The 17,161-nt window shown below is 36.4% G+C and overlaps 1 protein-coding gene across 1 annotated transcript in view; it reads right to left on the minus strand.

Moving 5' to 3' along the window:
• The window catches only part of LOC126235994 (esterase E4-like), a 55,735-nt gene that overhangs the window by 5,624 nt on the left and 32,950 nt on the right, over nt 1–17,161 (minus strand). Inside the window, exons 5-9 of the mRNA XM_049944991.1 lie at nt 13,516–13,700; nt 11,129–11,303; nt 9,767–9,942; nt 6,674–6,821; nt 4,416–4,548 (exon numbers count right to left, since the gene is read on the minus strand). Coding sequence (XP_049800948.1) covers nt 4,416–4,548; nt 6,674–6,821; nt 9,767–9,942; nt 11,129–11,303; nt 13,516–13,700 — 817 coding nt within the window. The remainder of the gene's footprint in view (nt 1–4,415; nt 4,549–6,673; nt 6,822–9,766; nt 9,943–11,128; nt 11,304–13,515; nt 13,701–17,161) is intronic.

A 17,161-nucleotide genomic window follows, 5' to 3' on the forward strand; every position in this document is an offset into this window, starting at 1 on the left:
TTAATTGTTTTACATCTTATTCTGTTATGAATATGCAATATAACTGATGACTTACTAGCAGTTCCTATGGAAACAGCATCTTCATAATGCTAGCTATTGTGTCAAGATGGCATTCTTGGTTACAGTTTAACCTATCATATTGGTTTATTATTTAATTTTTATAAACCTGGCTTTAATGTTTATGATATCCATAAGGTATTGAAAATCCTATTTTTTTTAGCCATTTACACTTAAATTTATGTACATTTTTAAAAATGGAATTTCAAATCTTAACAAACGACATGTAAATTGCTTCCTATTTGCTGACAATGACTTCATGCACACCCCATTTTACTCTATTTAACCTGTGGCTGCTCAGCCATCAGCAGCAGTTTTGCAACTGGGGTCAGCACTGCTGTTCCGAGCATCATTATTGTCAGCTGGATGGGTGATGATGCATCATCTTAACATATATTCTTTTTAATGTTTTCTAACTTCCAATGTAAATCAGCACTTTTAATTGTCATCTTTACAGTGCATTATCTGAAGATGTCCTACTACTAGAGTCTGAAACTAGTCATATTCTTGATGAATGACTGTGTGATCAAGACTATTTTTTTGTGGTTATACTCACACATGATACTTGCCAAATGAACTGTGACTCTTATTTGTTGATGGTAGCTGTAGTGTAAATTATCAGATTCATTGGTGGGAACCAGGAAGGCATTAATGGAACATATTTAGGCACTTGTACTGTCTTCCAGACTTCACTTACTCAATATGAAAAATCATTCACTTTTGTTACAAATAACAAGCTTGGCAAATTTGTACGTGTTATTAGCTAGATAAAATAGATTGATACCACTATAGCTAACATTTTGTTTTGAGAGAAACAACAACTATATTGACATTTAAAATAATTTTCTCTTATCGTTCAGTTTCAGTTGCACATTTTTCTATTTATTTTTTGAACTGTGCAACTGAAACTGAACAATAAGTGACAATTATGATACATAGATTGATACATTTTCAAAATACCATAAGACATGTTATATGTTTGTATTTCACAATTAAAAGAAGGTCATTGTTGAGATTTTTCTACTTATTATTTGTTGGCAAGTATAAGTACTTACGAAAATTTAAAAACTATACAGAATGAACATTAATAAAACCAACAAACCACAGGGGTGGACTTCTCATGTAAATGGAGGAAAAAAGGTCCTGTGAATATATGTCCAGAAATGCACTGTTGCCACAGATGATGGTGCTGACGAATGACAGTTCCTCTCACCATGTGCTGTGTGTTCCTTGCATGTAGCAGGCTATGTGACTGATGGAGCCTACTATAAGGCCATGTCCTATGTAAGCAACATAAGTGACTGACAGCCTGTGACAGCTTCAAACGACAAAACACAACCGCAGGTATAGTTACGGAAGTGTCCTACATTAGCGACATCTGTGTCATTGCCTGTCTTCTGCTGCAACTGGTGATGTTTGAATTCAAACGTGTTTGAATCTTGTCGCTGCAGCATGAGCATCAGAGAGTGACAGCCACCTGTCTTCTCGGCAAAGCAGTGGAGCGGATGCAATGGCTGCTATGAAATACTTATCACCTGATTTTAAGAAAACTATTTGGTGAAAAAATTTGATTCTTCCGCATCTTATAGCTTGATATCTTTGCTCAATTAGGTCTGAATTTATTTTTGTTTTTCATCACAGTTTCTGTGCTGCATGAAATTGAGTACATGGCTGCACGAAATTTTTAAGAATTTGCAGAAGTAAAATCACATTGCGTAGACTTTCTGTATAGTTCATTTAAGGCCATACATTATTGCATATGAAATGTAACCAATATATTTAAATTGTATCTAATGCTGAGACTGGAATGATATCTCTTTTCATTCTTGAGATATTGGTTGTTATATCTGCGGACGGGTCGCTCGCGGTATGTCCAAACATTCCCTGCACTTTGGGAATCAAGTGGTGGTAAAAATTGTTGTATCTCACAAGCAGTTCAAGACATCAAAACGATGATTTTTGGAAATGACAGTATACAGAAAGGACTATTTTATCTTATGATTAACATTTGATAAGTTTTTGTAAATGTGTGGGCAGAGCAAAAACAAGACTGCCTTCTAATTACAGCTTGAGGTTTTGTCCAAATTTTCATAGCCAAAGAAGGAGAGAGAAACAGGTAAACCAGGTATCAAAAGGACCAGCATGAAGTCTAGTGAAAATATTTAACTGCTTGAAAGTAATCAGGGCAATTAATGAAAAATTAATTAATAAGCTGAGGAAAAGTTGAAATAATTCACAAAAAACTGCTGCCAAGCTATGTAAATTAAGTGTCAAAAATTTCATCTGTTCAAGGCATAACTATTTTGCACATAAAAAGATACACTGGTGTGGTATTTAAATGTCAAAAAGGTTTCCTTCAAATCAGGTACCAAAGTTAGGATTTTCGAGAACAGAAGACATTAGGAAGGCAAACAAGGAGTCAGTAAGATCATGCTTTCTGAATAAAACTTGTTGATAAAAAATGAAAGAAACCAGTCAAATATTTTATGAAATGATTTGTGTAAAATAAATAAGTTCTGCATGCCTTTGAATGATGCTCAAAATCATGAACAGAAAACGAGGTGCACCAAACGTTTCCCTAACATTTTTTATTTCGTACTTTCAGACAAATCATTTCACAAAATGTTTGACTTTCTTTTCAAAAGATTTTGTATGCTTTACTTTTAAATACTATTTAGATTAATTGAAATGCTTGGCCTTAACATTGACTGCTGATGAATTACATTCGCAACATCAAATATCTGTAAAATTTATTAGGAATTTAATGTGTGTGATATACTGGGATAGGCGTACATGCACTTAAAGATCAAGTACTTTGACAATACCTTAAAAATATACTCAGCATTGTAGTGTAAACAGTATATATAAAACTTAGTATGCAGAATTGTAACTGAGTAAGTTAAAACACAATATGTGCCTGGCATTGATCCCATGACCTGAACGAAACCGATATCGTAGTCTGCTATGCCACCACTACACCACAGCTGGCTGCGGTAACAGGTTCTTAATATAATTATTTACCGTGATTAATAATTCTTCTGCATTTATAGGCTGTTAAAAGTTCTTGATCTTGTAAAATACATTTGTCTTTAATTTATTGATGAGATAATCGAATGCTCCTCTGCTCATTCACCTGTATTCGAAGAATTTGTTTGGTGATCTTCATAGCTGATGATATGAATTATGAAATTCTCCATGGAGATTCCTCCCTTTGTAAATTTCATGCACAAAATTCCTTTTCGCTTTATTTTCTTAAGTAAACCTAGTTTTGTAGCCTTACTCTTCAGCTACAGTATTCTACAGTTCAGGGGCGCGTTTTACAGAAACAGCTTTTTGGCTCTTAGCAGCCATCTTGTAATGCAACATTGTCGCTCGCATACAGGACAGTTGAGAATGTCACCTGATGCTGCTGCTTGTCACTGGAATGTCATGTATCCAGAAGTTGCTTGCTGTCGGTCACTTCTGTCACTCACATAGGACAGGCCTATGCAGCAGACTGGTCCTATATTCTTATCGAGAACATGCCAAGATGGTGTTTGTCTATGGCGAAGCAGATGGAAATGGTCAAAAGGCAGCAAGGCTATACCAAAATGGCCAAACAGATGGAAATGGCTGAGAGGCAGCACAGATATTCCAAAATGAATACCCTCACAGACACAATCATGTCCACAACATTTCAAGGCTGTTTTGGGCGTTTGTGTGATCAGAGGTCCTTTCAGAAAGACAAACACGTGGGGAGGCAGGGGATGTGTATACACCACATTTGGAGGACCAGGTTCTACAAGATATTGAGGCAAACCCTAGTACAAGCTTCAAGCAAGTGGCCTGCCAAACAGTGTAAGCCAATGCACAATTATGTGTATCCTACATGACAACCACTACTATCCCTATGACAACCACTACTATCCCTATCACTTGCAACCCCATAGAGGCCACTTTCAACATTTGTTGTGATGTGGATGTGATGCAGCTCTGTACTGTGTTCCAGGATGATTTATTGTCATTGAACACACACTGTCCATTTCCAGACATATGTTCATAGTACCTTTTTTCCTCCATTTCCATTCATGAATCCAGCCATGCAGTTGTTGATTTTATTAACGATCATCCTGTATAGTAATGACTTTTTAAAAACTTTTATGTAATTTCATTGCCATTTTTAAAAGACAGAATTTGGCAATTACCCGTAAATTGTTCTAAATAATTTTTGTCTGACTGTGTTTAAGAGAAATATATTCATGAAGCACAAATTACAGAAAAAGTTTATTTATTGTAATTACGCATTCTCTCCAGTGATTGCTCGCCTATCTTTACAATAAGAAAATAGTAAAATAAAATCACCAACAAGAAGTACTTACCCAGTTTTGACAAAATTTGACCACATTTTTGTCATTCTTTTTACTGTTGTATATTCAGGGTCTGTGTTAACAAATTCGGGGACCAATGCTGAGATGTAGAATAAGTAGATGAGGTCATCATGATGGGAAACACCTTTCAAAAAAAGGAAAGAAGACATAAATAATAGGGAAAACAGAAAAATTCTGTTAGCATATATGATTTTCTTACCTAAAAAGACAATTTTTTCATCCAGATTAGACAGAAATTATCATTAGTACAGGTATTTCAGTCACAAAGCCTGAGTATAGTAATCAAACTATTGGAACAGAATCTTATAAAAAATTAAATTATTGAGAAAAAATTATGCACTTGCCAGAAAATAGTACAATGTACGAAAAACTTTTCCTAAACAGATGCACATTAAGGTATGCAAGTTACAAAGTTGAAGGGCTCATCATTGTGTTCTCATATAAGATAAATCTAAAGCTGCAGGCCAAAACATTTCTTACCTCCTTGGTAAAAGCTGCTGACAGATTTTTAAGGTGGATGTCTTATTCATTGTAGATCACTCAAAAGATCAGCTAATCTTAAATGACATGGAGCTACTACTGAATAAGTTGACAAAGTGGCAGTGGAATTGACTTTGTCACACTGAACTCTTGATTTGATTTTGGAGATTTGGGCTTTTGTTAGCATTTTGATAACTTACATTCATAAGGCGAACCTTTTTTGTCCAATAACAACATAAGAATAAGAATTATAAACTTCCTGGCAGATTAAAACTGTATATTAGACCAAAACTCAAACTCGAGACATCTGCCTTTTGTGGGAAAGTGTTCTACAAGCATGAGTGAGTTGTGCCTGGTTAGCTCTGTTGGGAGAGCACTTGGCAGTGAAAGGCAAAGGTCCTGAATCCATGTCTTGGCTGGCACACATTTTTAATATGCCAGTGCACAATCTGCTGCAGAGTGAAAATTTTATTCTGGAAACATCCCTTACACTGTGGCCAAGCCTTGTCTCCACAGTATCCTTTCTTCCAGGATGCTTATTTTTCAAAGTTCTCAGAAGAGCTTCTGTGAAGATTGGAAGCATAGGATATGAGATACTGGCAGGAGTAAAGTTGTGAGGATGAGTCATGGGTAGCTCAGTCAGTAGAGCACTTGTCCACAAAAGGCAAAGTCCAGCACACAGTTTCAATCTACCACAAAGTTTCATACCACCAGACACTCTGTTGCAGGGTGAAAGTTTCATTCAGGAGTGAAAAACATTAAATTAAATGAGGAATATCTATAAAACCCATTCAAATACTTCAAGTGCTCTGCTGTGAAAACAATCTATTTGTAAGACATGGCCACAGCAGTATTTGAACTGCCAATACAGTACCTAGGTGCTGAATCACACTACCATTCTGCAGAGAAAAACTGAATTTTGTGGTGTTCACAGGATTAGCAATGAAGGAAGAATCCCCACTATATTAACAAAATATCTCAGGGTATTCTTGAAGCAGAGTGGTTGTGATTAAAGGCAGGTTACAGTGCCTATAAGAAAAAATAAACAACAGGTATCAACCTTAATGGCAGACTGAAACTATATGATGGACTATGATATGAACCCAGATCCAGTTCTGGGTTTGAGTCCCACAAGGTTTAAATCCCTGAGGAAGTTTCAAAACAACACACACTCCAATGCAGAGTGAATAATACATTCTTGTAGATATTAAGGCAATGGATCATTGTTATAATGGTACAGCAACTCTGGCCATCAAACATTAATAGTCATACTACATTGGCTTCTATGATAAAGACTACTGAACTGTTACTGAATGGAAGAGAGAAAGAGGGAGAGAGGGGAGTGTTACAATGATGCATTGAGTAGGCCACTTCTCTGCCATACACCATCAGGTGATTAAGGAATGATACATGTATGGTGGCCATGAGTGAGGAACACAAAAATAATGCTTTACAATTCTCTTATGAATATGAAATGTTGGTATAGTAATGCAATTTAGCTGCTGAATAGATAAAAAAAATCTACTCATGAAGTGACAACTGGAGAAAATACATATAAAGATTTGAAATTTGCAAGATTTCAAGGCCAGTGGCTCTTTCTTCTGGCAGAAGGGCTGAAGGGAAAGGAAGAGGGATGAAGGAAATGAACTGGTGGTGTGTGATAAATGGTGAGAGTTCAGAAAATTCATCCAAAATCCTGGGTCAGGGGTTTCTCTGCTGGCTTTAAATTTCTTTTTAAATTAGTGTCTGCTAATGGAGGAATGTCTTACCATACGGAGTTTGTGTTCCCGGTAAGTATGCCCAGCTGTACCTGCCCTGGTAAACAAAATGGTAATAATATACAGGTGCTGTGTTCCGCCGAGACACTAGCTTGGTTGCACGATCCACTGGGAATATCACAATGATGTCAGAATATAACTGCAAAAAAGAATATAAAAATAAGTTAATGCAGAAACAATCAAAGAATAGTCTTAAAAGACAGAATACAAGTAAGTGAATCAGATAATATAAGAGTAAAGAAGACCACTCACCAAACAGCAAAAGCATGAGTCATCAACAGGCACACACAAAAGAGAAAGAAAATTTCCTAGCTTTTGGAATAAATACAGTGTTGAATAAGAGTACACTCACACACTTGCATTTTGGCTGGTGGAGTAGGGTGCCATGGAGGTTGTGCTGGGTTGACCCTAGTGAAGGGCTCAGTGAAACCCTTGGCACAAACTAAAATTACCTAAGCACCTTGTCCAAAAAGAGATATCCCATGCCTTGTCTCTCCAACCGCCTACCATCTCTTGTATACCCCCTGTCCTGCCACAAAAGAGCACTCCTCTCATGACATAGTACCACCCAGGAGTGTAGCAACTGAAACATACTCTCTGCTGGGGTTTCACCTACCTCTAATTATCCCCACTGTCCTCTCCACCATCCTCCCCACCCCTTCAACAGTGGTATTCCACCATCCACCAAACCTATGCAGTTTCCTTGTCCATCTCTAGTCCACCCCTGTTCCCAGTCCCTTGCCTCATAGCTCTTATCCCTGCAATAGACCTAGATGTTAGACCTGTCCCATACATCCTCCCACTACCACCTTCTCCAGCCCTGTCACTGGCCTCTCCTACCCCATCAAAGGTAAGGCTACATGTCAAAGCAGCCATCCTGAGCTACAAACTTAGCTGCAAATTCTGTGGCATTTTCTACGTGGGCATCACAACTGACAAGCTCTCTGTCCACATGACTGGTTACAGCCAAACTGTGGCAAAGAGAAAGCTGAACCACCCAGCTGTTGACCATGCTGCCCAGCATAATGTACTTTAATTCAGTGACTGCTTCGCAGCCTGTGCCATTTGGATTCTTCCTACCAACACCAGATTTTCTGAATTTTGCAGGTGGGAACCCTCCCTACAACATATCCTTCATTACTGCAGCCCTCCTAGCCCCAACCTTAGCTAGTCTGTATCCTCCCCCCTACCTACCCCCTTCTGTGTTTCCACTCCAGCACTATACACACCTTCTATCCCACCTGGCAGTGTTTTTCCCTTCTCTGCTTCTCTCTTCTCCCCTATCCATTTGCCCTTCCTTGTCCCCCAGCACAGCCTCTTGACTCTGCACTTAGCAACCATATCCTGCCCCACCATTGAAGTACATGCTCCCAAAGATAGCACGGCATCATCCCCTCATCGCTACCATGTTGTCCCAGCAAATTGATGCTCACATCAGATGCATTCTCAGACTACAGTTGGGCCCCGGCATCCAGAGAAAGTAGTCATGCATTTGTGAGTTGTGTTTGTGTGAATGTGTGTGTGTGTTTTCCATTTTGAAAGAATGACACTTTTGTTTGAAAATGTAAAAGTTTAGCAGTCTTTTTTATTGTGCCTGTCTGTGACTCAGTCTCTCCTCTGTGTGATGAGTAGCAATACATTATTTTCATATATTGTTGTTGTTCCATCGTAGGCTTTCCATTGTTTGAATGGAAGACAATATATAGATTTGCAGCAGTAGGCCACGGAGTGGTGACCCCAATAATGTCCAACTTTCATATTCTACATGATAGTTTTACAGAAACATGGCTAACAGACACAGATGGTGTGCAGCTGCTTTTCAGGGAGTAGCTTTCATTCAGAATATATGGCACCAGACAAACTGTCCAGACCAGCAGCATCATTTATTCAGTTGTTTGATATTCTAAGGAAAATGTTGGCAAAGATAAGGCCATTATGCTTGAACCTCCCCACACAGCCAAATACCAGAGATATAATAGGTTTCCCCAAATGTGCCTGCCAACTGCCATCCATCTATTCTCAATTTGTAATACTTAAAACTCTTTTGATTTTTCAGTGCCTTCCACAGTACCTCATCTTTCCTTTCCTTTCCACCCTGTTGTGTTCTCAGTTTTTCTGTCTGTCATAATTTGTTTTCGTAACTAAAAAATTTTCTTTATTTTTCTTAATTGTCTCTCCTCCCCTCCTCTTCTGCACTTTTTGTTTAAAATATTCTGTTAATTTTTTGCCCCAATCTTTCATTCTGCTCTGTCATTTCCTTTGAAGCTCAGCTATCATCTTACATTACATGCAGCCCATTATAAGTATTTTGGAATATAAATCTAAATTTGTAGTTTAGTAGAAGACATATTTAAGGGTGTCCATTAATTCTGCACAATTTATTTGATGATTGCCTTTGTATGCTTCATAAAGGTGCAAACGCACTTCATGATATCTTAGAACATCTGAATCTATCTGTCCTAATATAGACTCAATCACCAAACTTGTAAATGAGAGTTAGGCATTTTTCCTTAATATATGAGTTACTAAAAAGAACAGATGACCCACTGGGAAATGAAGCATAATATATACACATGTCCAGTTTTTATGTTCCTGAAGAAACATGGCACATACATCTCTCCATGGGATAGGAATTCTGTTGTGGACACTCAAAAGGAATTTTCCATTTTTCCATATAAGTCAGTAACTGAAACCATGGAAGAATTTGTACAAGTACTTAGTTCAAGTCCAATATAAAAACTTCTGCACCACCTCACATGGTAGAATCTTAAAAACACATTATAGTCTACTGTTACTTCTGGTTTGTTCACTGTGTACTATACCTTTCTTGTTAATGGGTTGCAACAGTTTTATTCTCGTACATCTATTTCACAACTTTATTTCCCTATGATGAAGGAACCCTAAAAAATAGACATTCTATTATTTTTGCTATTTTATGTATCTGTTTCATAGCACCAGCAGATGTCCTTCTGTCTCTCAGATTCTGTTGTTAATATTCAATTTTATTTTCATTTTGATTTCTTTAAACATAGTACCAACTTGACCTCTGCCACTTCTCATAATTAAATTTGCTGTGTTACTTACTTGTCCAAGAGCAACTCCAGTCTCATTAGCTGTTTGTCTATCATTAAAGTAAAATTCCTTTACTTGCTGAATCAATTCTGCTAGCTCTGTAGCATTTCTGTCTTGGAAGAGACCAGTTAAAAGTGCTGTCACATAACTATCTACTGCGGACTGTGAAAAATTGCCTTCAAGAGTTTCTGAAATATTAAGAAGTACCATTACAATGACATAGTTGTTGCAATATCTATAGATGAACAAGAAAATCATTTTCAACTAGCATTCTTTGTTTCTTTTGCTCTTTCTGGTTTTTTCTCTCTTTTAAGCACATCTGCTCATCCACACCACACACACACACACACACACACACACACACACACACACACACACACACATTGATATTTTCATAGTGGTGGACAGACTTAGAACTTACAAACAATATTGCTGCCTCGTTAAATGTACATGCATTAACATCACACGAAAAGCTTTTAGAAAATGTTACATATTCCTGAATTTTTGCAAAGCATGTACCTTCATATACTTTGAAGCATCTGGCTCCTAGTTGTATGCTGTATTTCATCTCCTCAGAATACTTATTGAAGGAGCTATATTAAGGCTGTGGGAGAAAATGCTTCTCTATTCAGTATGCTTTGCAGACAAACTTTTTCTCTTTGCAGAATTTAGAATAACACATTTGATTGTTTGTTATTATTTTGTCAAGAAATGTAATCACATAGGTCAGATAACATCTGGAAGGTAGATTTAAGGCCCAGGAAGTAATTGGGTTTTGTCAAACCTGTAAGCAAGTGAGTTAACATGGTGGTGCAAGAACTTCTTTCCCACTAGCTTCCATTGTGTGACACACACAATGGTCAACTTTGACAGATTTCATTGGAATCATTCTCAAAAGCTTAATTAGGCATAATCCATCATACCAAATTCCAGTTACTGCCCTCTTATCTATAAGTATGGCTTTTCTGGTAAAGAAAGTGTTGTCCATACTCTCTGCCTCCTTCACCTTTGAGTATAGTGGTGGAATCTCCGACTCCTACTTTATCTTCATGATGGATTGATACATCCATCTTTCATTAACAGATATATTGTTGAATACTGACTCTTACTTAAGCCAATCAAACAGAAATCAAAATAAGAGCATTCTGTTGCTTGCTTTGGTCTTTTCTATCCACTGACAGATATTTCAGATGGCTAATTGTTCAAACCCAAGATTAAATACCTGTGGTGGTTAAGGCATCAACCACCCTCTCCTCAGTCTCTACCCATAAAACTAATATTTTGGATGTAGCCATTTCCATTTGCATGGACTTAACATCTCTTCCACATATTATTATACTTATGTGTAAGTGAACCATGATACAGATTACTAACGTATTGGCAGCCAGGTGAGTTCATCTTTGGTTGATCCACTTATCAAAGGAATTTGAGCAAAATTCCCTTTAAGAAGCTGTTCTGTGACATCAGCTGTTACAAATCTTTCAGCTCCATCTCCAAGATCTTGCTCAACGACGTAACCAAATGAACTTGGGGTACTGCTGTTCCATTGCTAGAAATACAAAACAGAATACTATAATTAATAGCTAATAATTTCAGTTGTTTAACTATTACTAAACAGTGCACTTGCAATGAGGGCTCAAATTTATGGCTCAGTTTCCAAGTGAGTAAGAGAGGCACTCCAAAATAAATGCACACCACTTTGTTTCAAAAATTTCAGCTTTTTGTTCTATGTTCTTGCTAATTACAGAGGTCATAGAAATATTTCTTGTGCTTGTATGCAAATTTATATCAACCCATTTCAGCATACCACACAGCTGTAGATGACTGCTTCATTTGATGTTTGTTTGAAGCAACATTCTGTTAGGGAGTTCCTGTGTTATGAGAATGAGACAGTGACAAATGTTCACAAGACACTGAAGAAGATGTATGGGGATGTCACTGTTGATCACACTACAGTTACAGTAGCTGTTGGGCAAGCAGATTTTCTGTTGAAAGCAGACACTCCAATACTTGAGACCTCCCACATGGCACCAGACTGAGCAATGCACAGACTCCTGACAGTGTACAGCTTATTCATAATGTGATTTTGGCTGACAAATGCGTAACAGTGAGTGAACTGTCAATCCAAGTGGGAATAGGAGAAGCAATTGTGTGTCAAATATTGTGACACTTGAAGCTGAAAAAAGTTGGTGCCAGGTGGGTCCCGAGGATGTTCATAGATGTCCACAAAGAAACACAGAGGACAATATGCAGCAAATGCTTGGAACAGTGCAAGAATTCTTGAGATGACTTCCTTGTAAGAATTGTGATGGGATATGAAATGTGGTTGCATCACTGTGAACTGGTAACAAAATGGCAATCAATGGAATAGCATCATACAAACACACTGAAGAAGAAGAAATTCCAAACTGCACCATCAGCAGAAAAAGTAATGGCTACTGTGTTTGTTGATTCAGAATAAATGTTGCTTGAGGACTCTTGCTACAGAGAACTGCTATCAGTTCTGGCACATATGTGGCAACCCTTGAAAAACTATAAGTTCAAATATGATGTGTTTGACAATGTCAGAAGAAACACAATGTTTTCTGTTGCATAATAGTGTCTGGTCAAACATCAGGGAGCAAACCACAGCTCAGATCACAAAGCTTGAGTGGGTGACATTGAAACAACCATTCCACAGCCCTGATCTGGTACCATGTGATTGCTACCTCTTTGTTAAATGGAAGGAGTCCTTTACAGAATGAGATTTGAAGATGATGATGCCCTCATGAAGGCCAATAAACAGTGGCTCAGAAGTGTTGGTCCTGAGTTCTGCTGTGCAGGTGTACAAACCTTAGTTCCATGATGGCATAAGAAGTTGACAGGGATGGAGATTATGTGAAAAAATGACACTTTGTCTCTGAATTGTATATCAACATACTGTAAAAATATCAAAGGCATGGAATATAAATTGGATGTTTAAAAAACACTGCATCTCTTTTGAAGCGGCCCTCATATGCAGGACAGGGTATATACTGAGTACAGAAAAAGTAAAGTCTGTGTCCTGCGCCCATGACAAGGCTATGGGCCAAACTGTAGGTAGAGTAAAGACTTTTGCCTCATCGACAGAAGGATAAATGGACCTGGAGCCATGAGGAGTGAGGAAAAAGCCCCACTGCTATTGGTTTAGCATATGTCACTATCTTCTTCACAGAAGCATAATGACATGACATGTCCAAAAATGTACATATTGGTTGTGATTATTATTAGCACTGGACCGATTGATAATTTACACTAAATGAATCACACTTATCTCCGCAGACACATTGTTGTGCTAGCAGTAATGAACATATAAAAAATACTAACTATAGTTTGTAAAGAAGTTACATTTAGTACATTAGACATCAGTCAAACGAAATACTAAGTAAGTTTTGATAATACATTTCTTATACTTTACATAAATGTATGGCCAAGTCCTAATGATTTATAATATCCATAATTTTGTAAGCTTCTGAAGGTGACATATTGAACTATTGAAAGTGGTAAAGCAAAATAAAAATATCTCTGCAACTGATGACTGAATTTTATTCTGATAAATATACTACAGTTGCTGAGGAAATAAGAGCTATGAATAAAATTGTACTACATATATTATATAAAAAGCAGGTGGCATAATCCTCTGCAATCTGGAGTAATTTATCTGTTAATTGATATTAACAAATAACTGCCACCAACTTTTTCTTATGCATTTTTATTGAAACAACAAGTAATAAAGTGCTCACGTATAAAATTGCTGCTGATTCTGCAATTTCAAAAGCATCCTTTCCTTTCAGGCAGTTAATAATCTCTTCTGAAGTTGTATCAGTGCAGTTCACCAACCTTGCTTGCAGTCTGGCTTGCCCCAGTGGGTCAGTAATGCCTTTTGTCAAATCAGCACCACTCATTGCCATACCTCGGTGGAAAAGGCCTGGGGGAAAAACAAGAAGTATGTAGATAGTTGCTACCTGCAGCCAATGGTTTTCATTTTAGAAACCACAATTTTACATTTCTCACACAGTGAACTGCAAGCCTGTATAATCAAGGACAGTCAATAAGGATTCATATTCAGAGTAGGTTAAAATATAGGTTCTGCAATTGCTCTGGTAACATCCCTATATTTTCTGCTTGATGAAATTTGTTTTTGGACAATAATCATCTATTAAATTACAAATTTATTTCAAAAGGAATGTTTTCCAGTTTGTTATTATTCAGATAGCAATTCATCTTTAACTGATTCCTATGGTGCAGTTGGCTTTATAAAGGAAAATTTTGACTTCACTTGCTGAAACATTGACCTATATTGGGTTAAAGTAATATCTATCCTAATTACAGAAATGTGTTTGATTCCATCCACTATGTAAAAATTTGGAAAATAATTTAATTTAAAGAGAATACCATATATGTCAAAGTACAACAATTACTAATGCTCATATTGCTTTCTAAAAAGCAAGACCTGATAAGAAATATTTAAAAATGTACTTGAATTACTGAGTAATACAATGCAATGTGGGTTAACTATATCATGTTATTAACTGAAAATACATTCACATAAACTATATGAAATATGTCCATTTATGTAACTTTGAAGTATTGGTGTAAATAAACTCCATCTTAGACCATATATAGAACTATGAAACAAAGTAGAGTGGAAACTGTATGGTGTTCATAGAAGCAACAAGTAATGCTCTATACGTAATTGGGGCATAATAGCATTTTTGGCTAGGAATTGTGAATTCTATTCAGCAAACTGTCATTTGTTAAGGATTATTAAAATTATTTACAATGTTTGTGGTTAAAATACTGCATAAGAATAGCATGACAGTAAATATTTTTGTTTGACCTGCAGTGGTTTCAGTGTATTAGGTTTTGGACAATCATCACTGATCCACTCATTAGTGAATAAATGCTAGTAAAAGGAAAAGGTTACCTAATGTGTGCTTTTACATTTATGAAAACCTTTATTGTGAAATGTGACATATACTTAATTGTCAAAATTCTAGCACTAATCAAATAATGAAGTTTAGAACATGATTAGGTCAGAATATTAAAATGTCATTTATGTATGCTAACCCAGAGTGAGCAGAATATTTTAGTCAAACTGATTAGCACAACTATGTATGACATAACAACTAAAATGATCTGTAGCAAAGGAAAATGTCATATGACATCAAGTATACCAAATTTTTTTTCCATAAAATTTCAAGCAGCAATTTACTGACATCTGGCAGTTAACCCGAAATTTTATGGAACAATTCATATAACAGTTTTAAATGTCACCTTTAAAATCTTTGCATTCTAATAATTTACTAACATACAAAAATTGTGCTAGTCTTTTCCTTTCAGAGTTCTACATTATCACATTAGCAAGGAATCTTCTGCTTGCATTTAGCCCCAGAGATAGCCAAGTTTGCCACTTGGTATCTTGCACCATATACAGTGGTATAGGTTACATGTCTCTCAGGCAGTCATGTGTCTGGTTTCTAATTAATTTATCTGACTTCAGTAGAAGGGAATTGATGGATATTATAGATATAACTTTAAAAACATCCTTTTATGTCCATTACTTTTTATCCTATCATATTTGTTGAAGTGCAGGATTATAATATTTTAAACAATTCAGGAAGTATTTCTGTAACATCACCCTTTTTAGTGATCTACATTATAACTTTTGCTTTTATGAAAATATTCATTGGTTAACTGCATAAGATTTCCAGCTTATTATTATAATCATATATTTCTATTTAAAATGTTCCAAGGTACTTTCTCCTTCAGAAATCATTTTACAGTGTCAATGGGGAAATAATACAGCCAACCAGCTGCAAATAATTTTTAATACATAGACCTGGGTTTTGACACCTCTAAGTATGTCTTCATCTGAATGGAATTTTAACACACATAAAGTTACATTGTGAGCAGGCAATAGTCAAAATTATAAGCAGACATACTCAAATCAAAAATGAAAAATGTTCCAGCATTTGGTACGTATACCCTGTAATGAAGAACATCAAAGTCTGATGTTGTTCATTACAAGTTAAACATACCAAATGCTTGTAATGTTGACTATTGCATTTGTAACTTAACAGTTGTTCAAATTTCATTCTGATGAAGACATCCTTACAGGTGTCAAAACCTAGGTCAATGAATTAAAAATTTGTTGAAACCAGTTGGCTGTTTTATTTCTCCATTGAAACTTGTATACAGTTTCTGAGAGATAGCCATGTTCAAAACTGTAATTTTACAGTGTGTTTATCTGTCTTAACAGTGATGACTAAACTCCAACTTGCCACTGGCTCTCCTCAATTCTTTCAGATTATACAGCTTGTGTTGTTCTGTGAGGCATTATCCAGGTTTCAGTCTAGAACATAATTTTAGCTTCTCAGATACAATCAACACAGTGTATGTTCCTCACAGAAAAATAATTAATTAATTTGAAGAGTAAAGATAACAACTCACTGAATAGTATTATTCAGTAAGTTGATACTTTCACTTCTTAAATCATTTACATTATTTCACAACTCTCCAATACCAAGGTAAATGACTGGGATATATTAATTATCTGTTGGAATATTTTCATATCCTTGAAAAAGAGAACCAGTACTAATAAAAATATTCCATATTATTGCTTGCATACTCAAATAACACATAGACCCAAATCAGGTACCTATCTCTTTCAGTTGAAGTACAATGCAGTGATAGTATATGGTACAAATAAAAACCAAAAATGACTATAATTTCATGTGATATATTGAGAATGTAATCATTATACAATTCCTCAAGTAGTTGTAATGCTGAAGTTGAATATTTCTTGCAGACTCCAAAACTAATCAAAATGGAAAGTTCTGGTATAATGTAAATACTTAAGGAGTAAAAGAGACCACTAACTGAAAAGTAGGATCATAAAATCATCAACAGGCACACACAAAAAAGAAAGAAAACTTGAAGGCTTTTGGAATGAATCCATTCTTGTGCTAGAGTGCAAATACCCACACAAAACACACACACACAGAGATATGCCAGTGTTGTTGATCACAAACCTGCATAAAACACACTATGTGTGTGTATGTGTTATGTATTTGTACTCTAGCTCGAGAAAAGATTCATTCCAAAAGCTGGCAAGTCTTCTTTCTTTTTTGTGTATGCCTGTCAATGATAACACTTTTGCTTTTAACGTCTAAAGATTCCAAATCTAGTTTAGGAAACCCCAGAAAAAGAAGCAGCATCCTTCTGCTGCAGATAGTCAGCTGTGTGTGTGTGTGTGTGTGTGTGTGTGTGTGTGTGTGTGTGTGTGTGTGCGCCTGCACGCACGTGCGTCTGCATGCGTGCGTGCATGCAGGCACATGACTGTTTGTGTCAGCATGCAACTGTCTTAAACAAGCATCTGCCATTTGA

The sequence above is a fragment of the Schistocerca nitens genome, chromosome 2 (assembly GCF_023898315.1).
Source record: "Schistocerca nitens isolate TAMUIC-IGC-003100 chromosome 2, iqSchNite1.1, whole genome shotgun sequence".
Lineage (NCBI taxonomy): Eukaryota > Metazoa > Arthropoda > Insecta > Orthoptera > Acrididae > Schistocerca > Schistocerca nitens.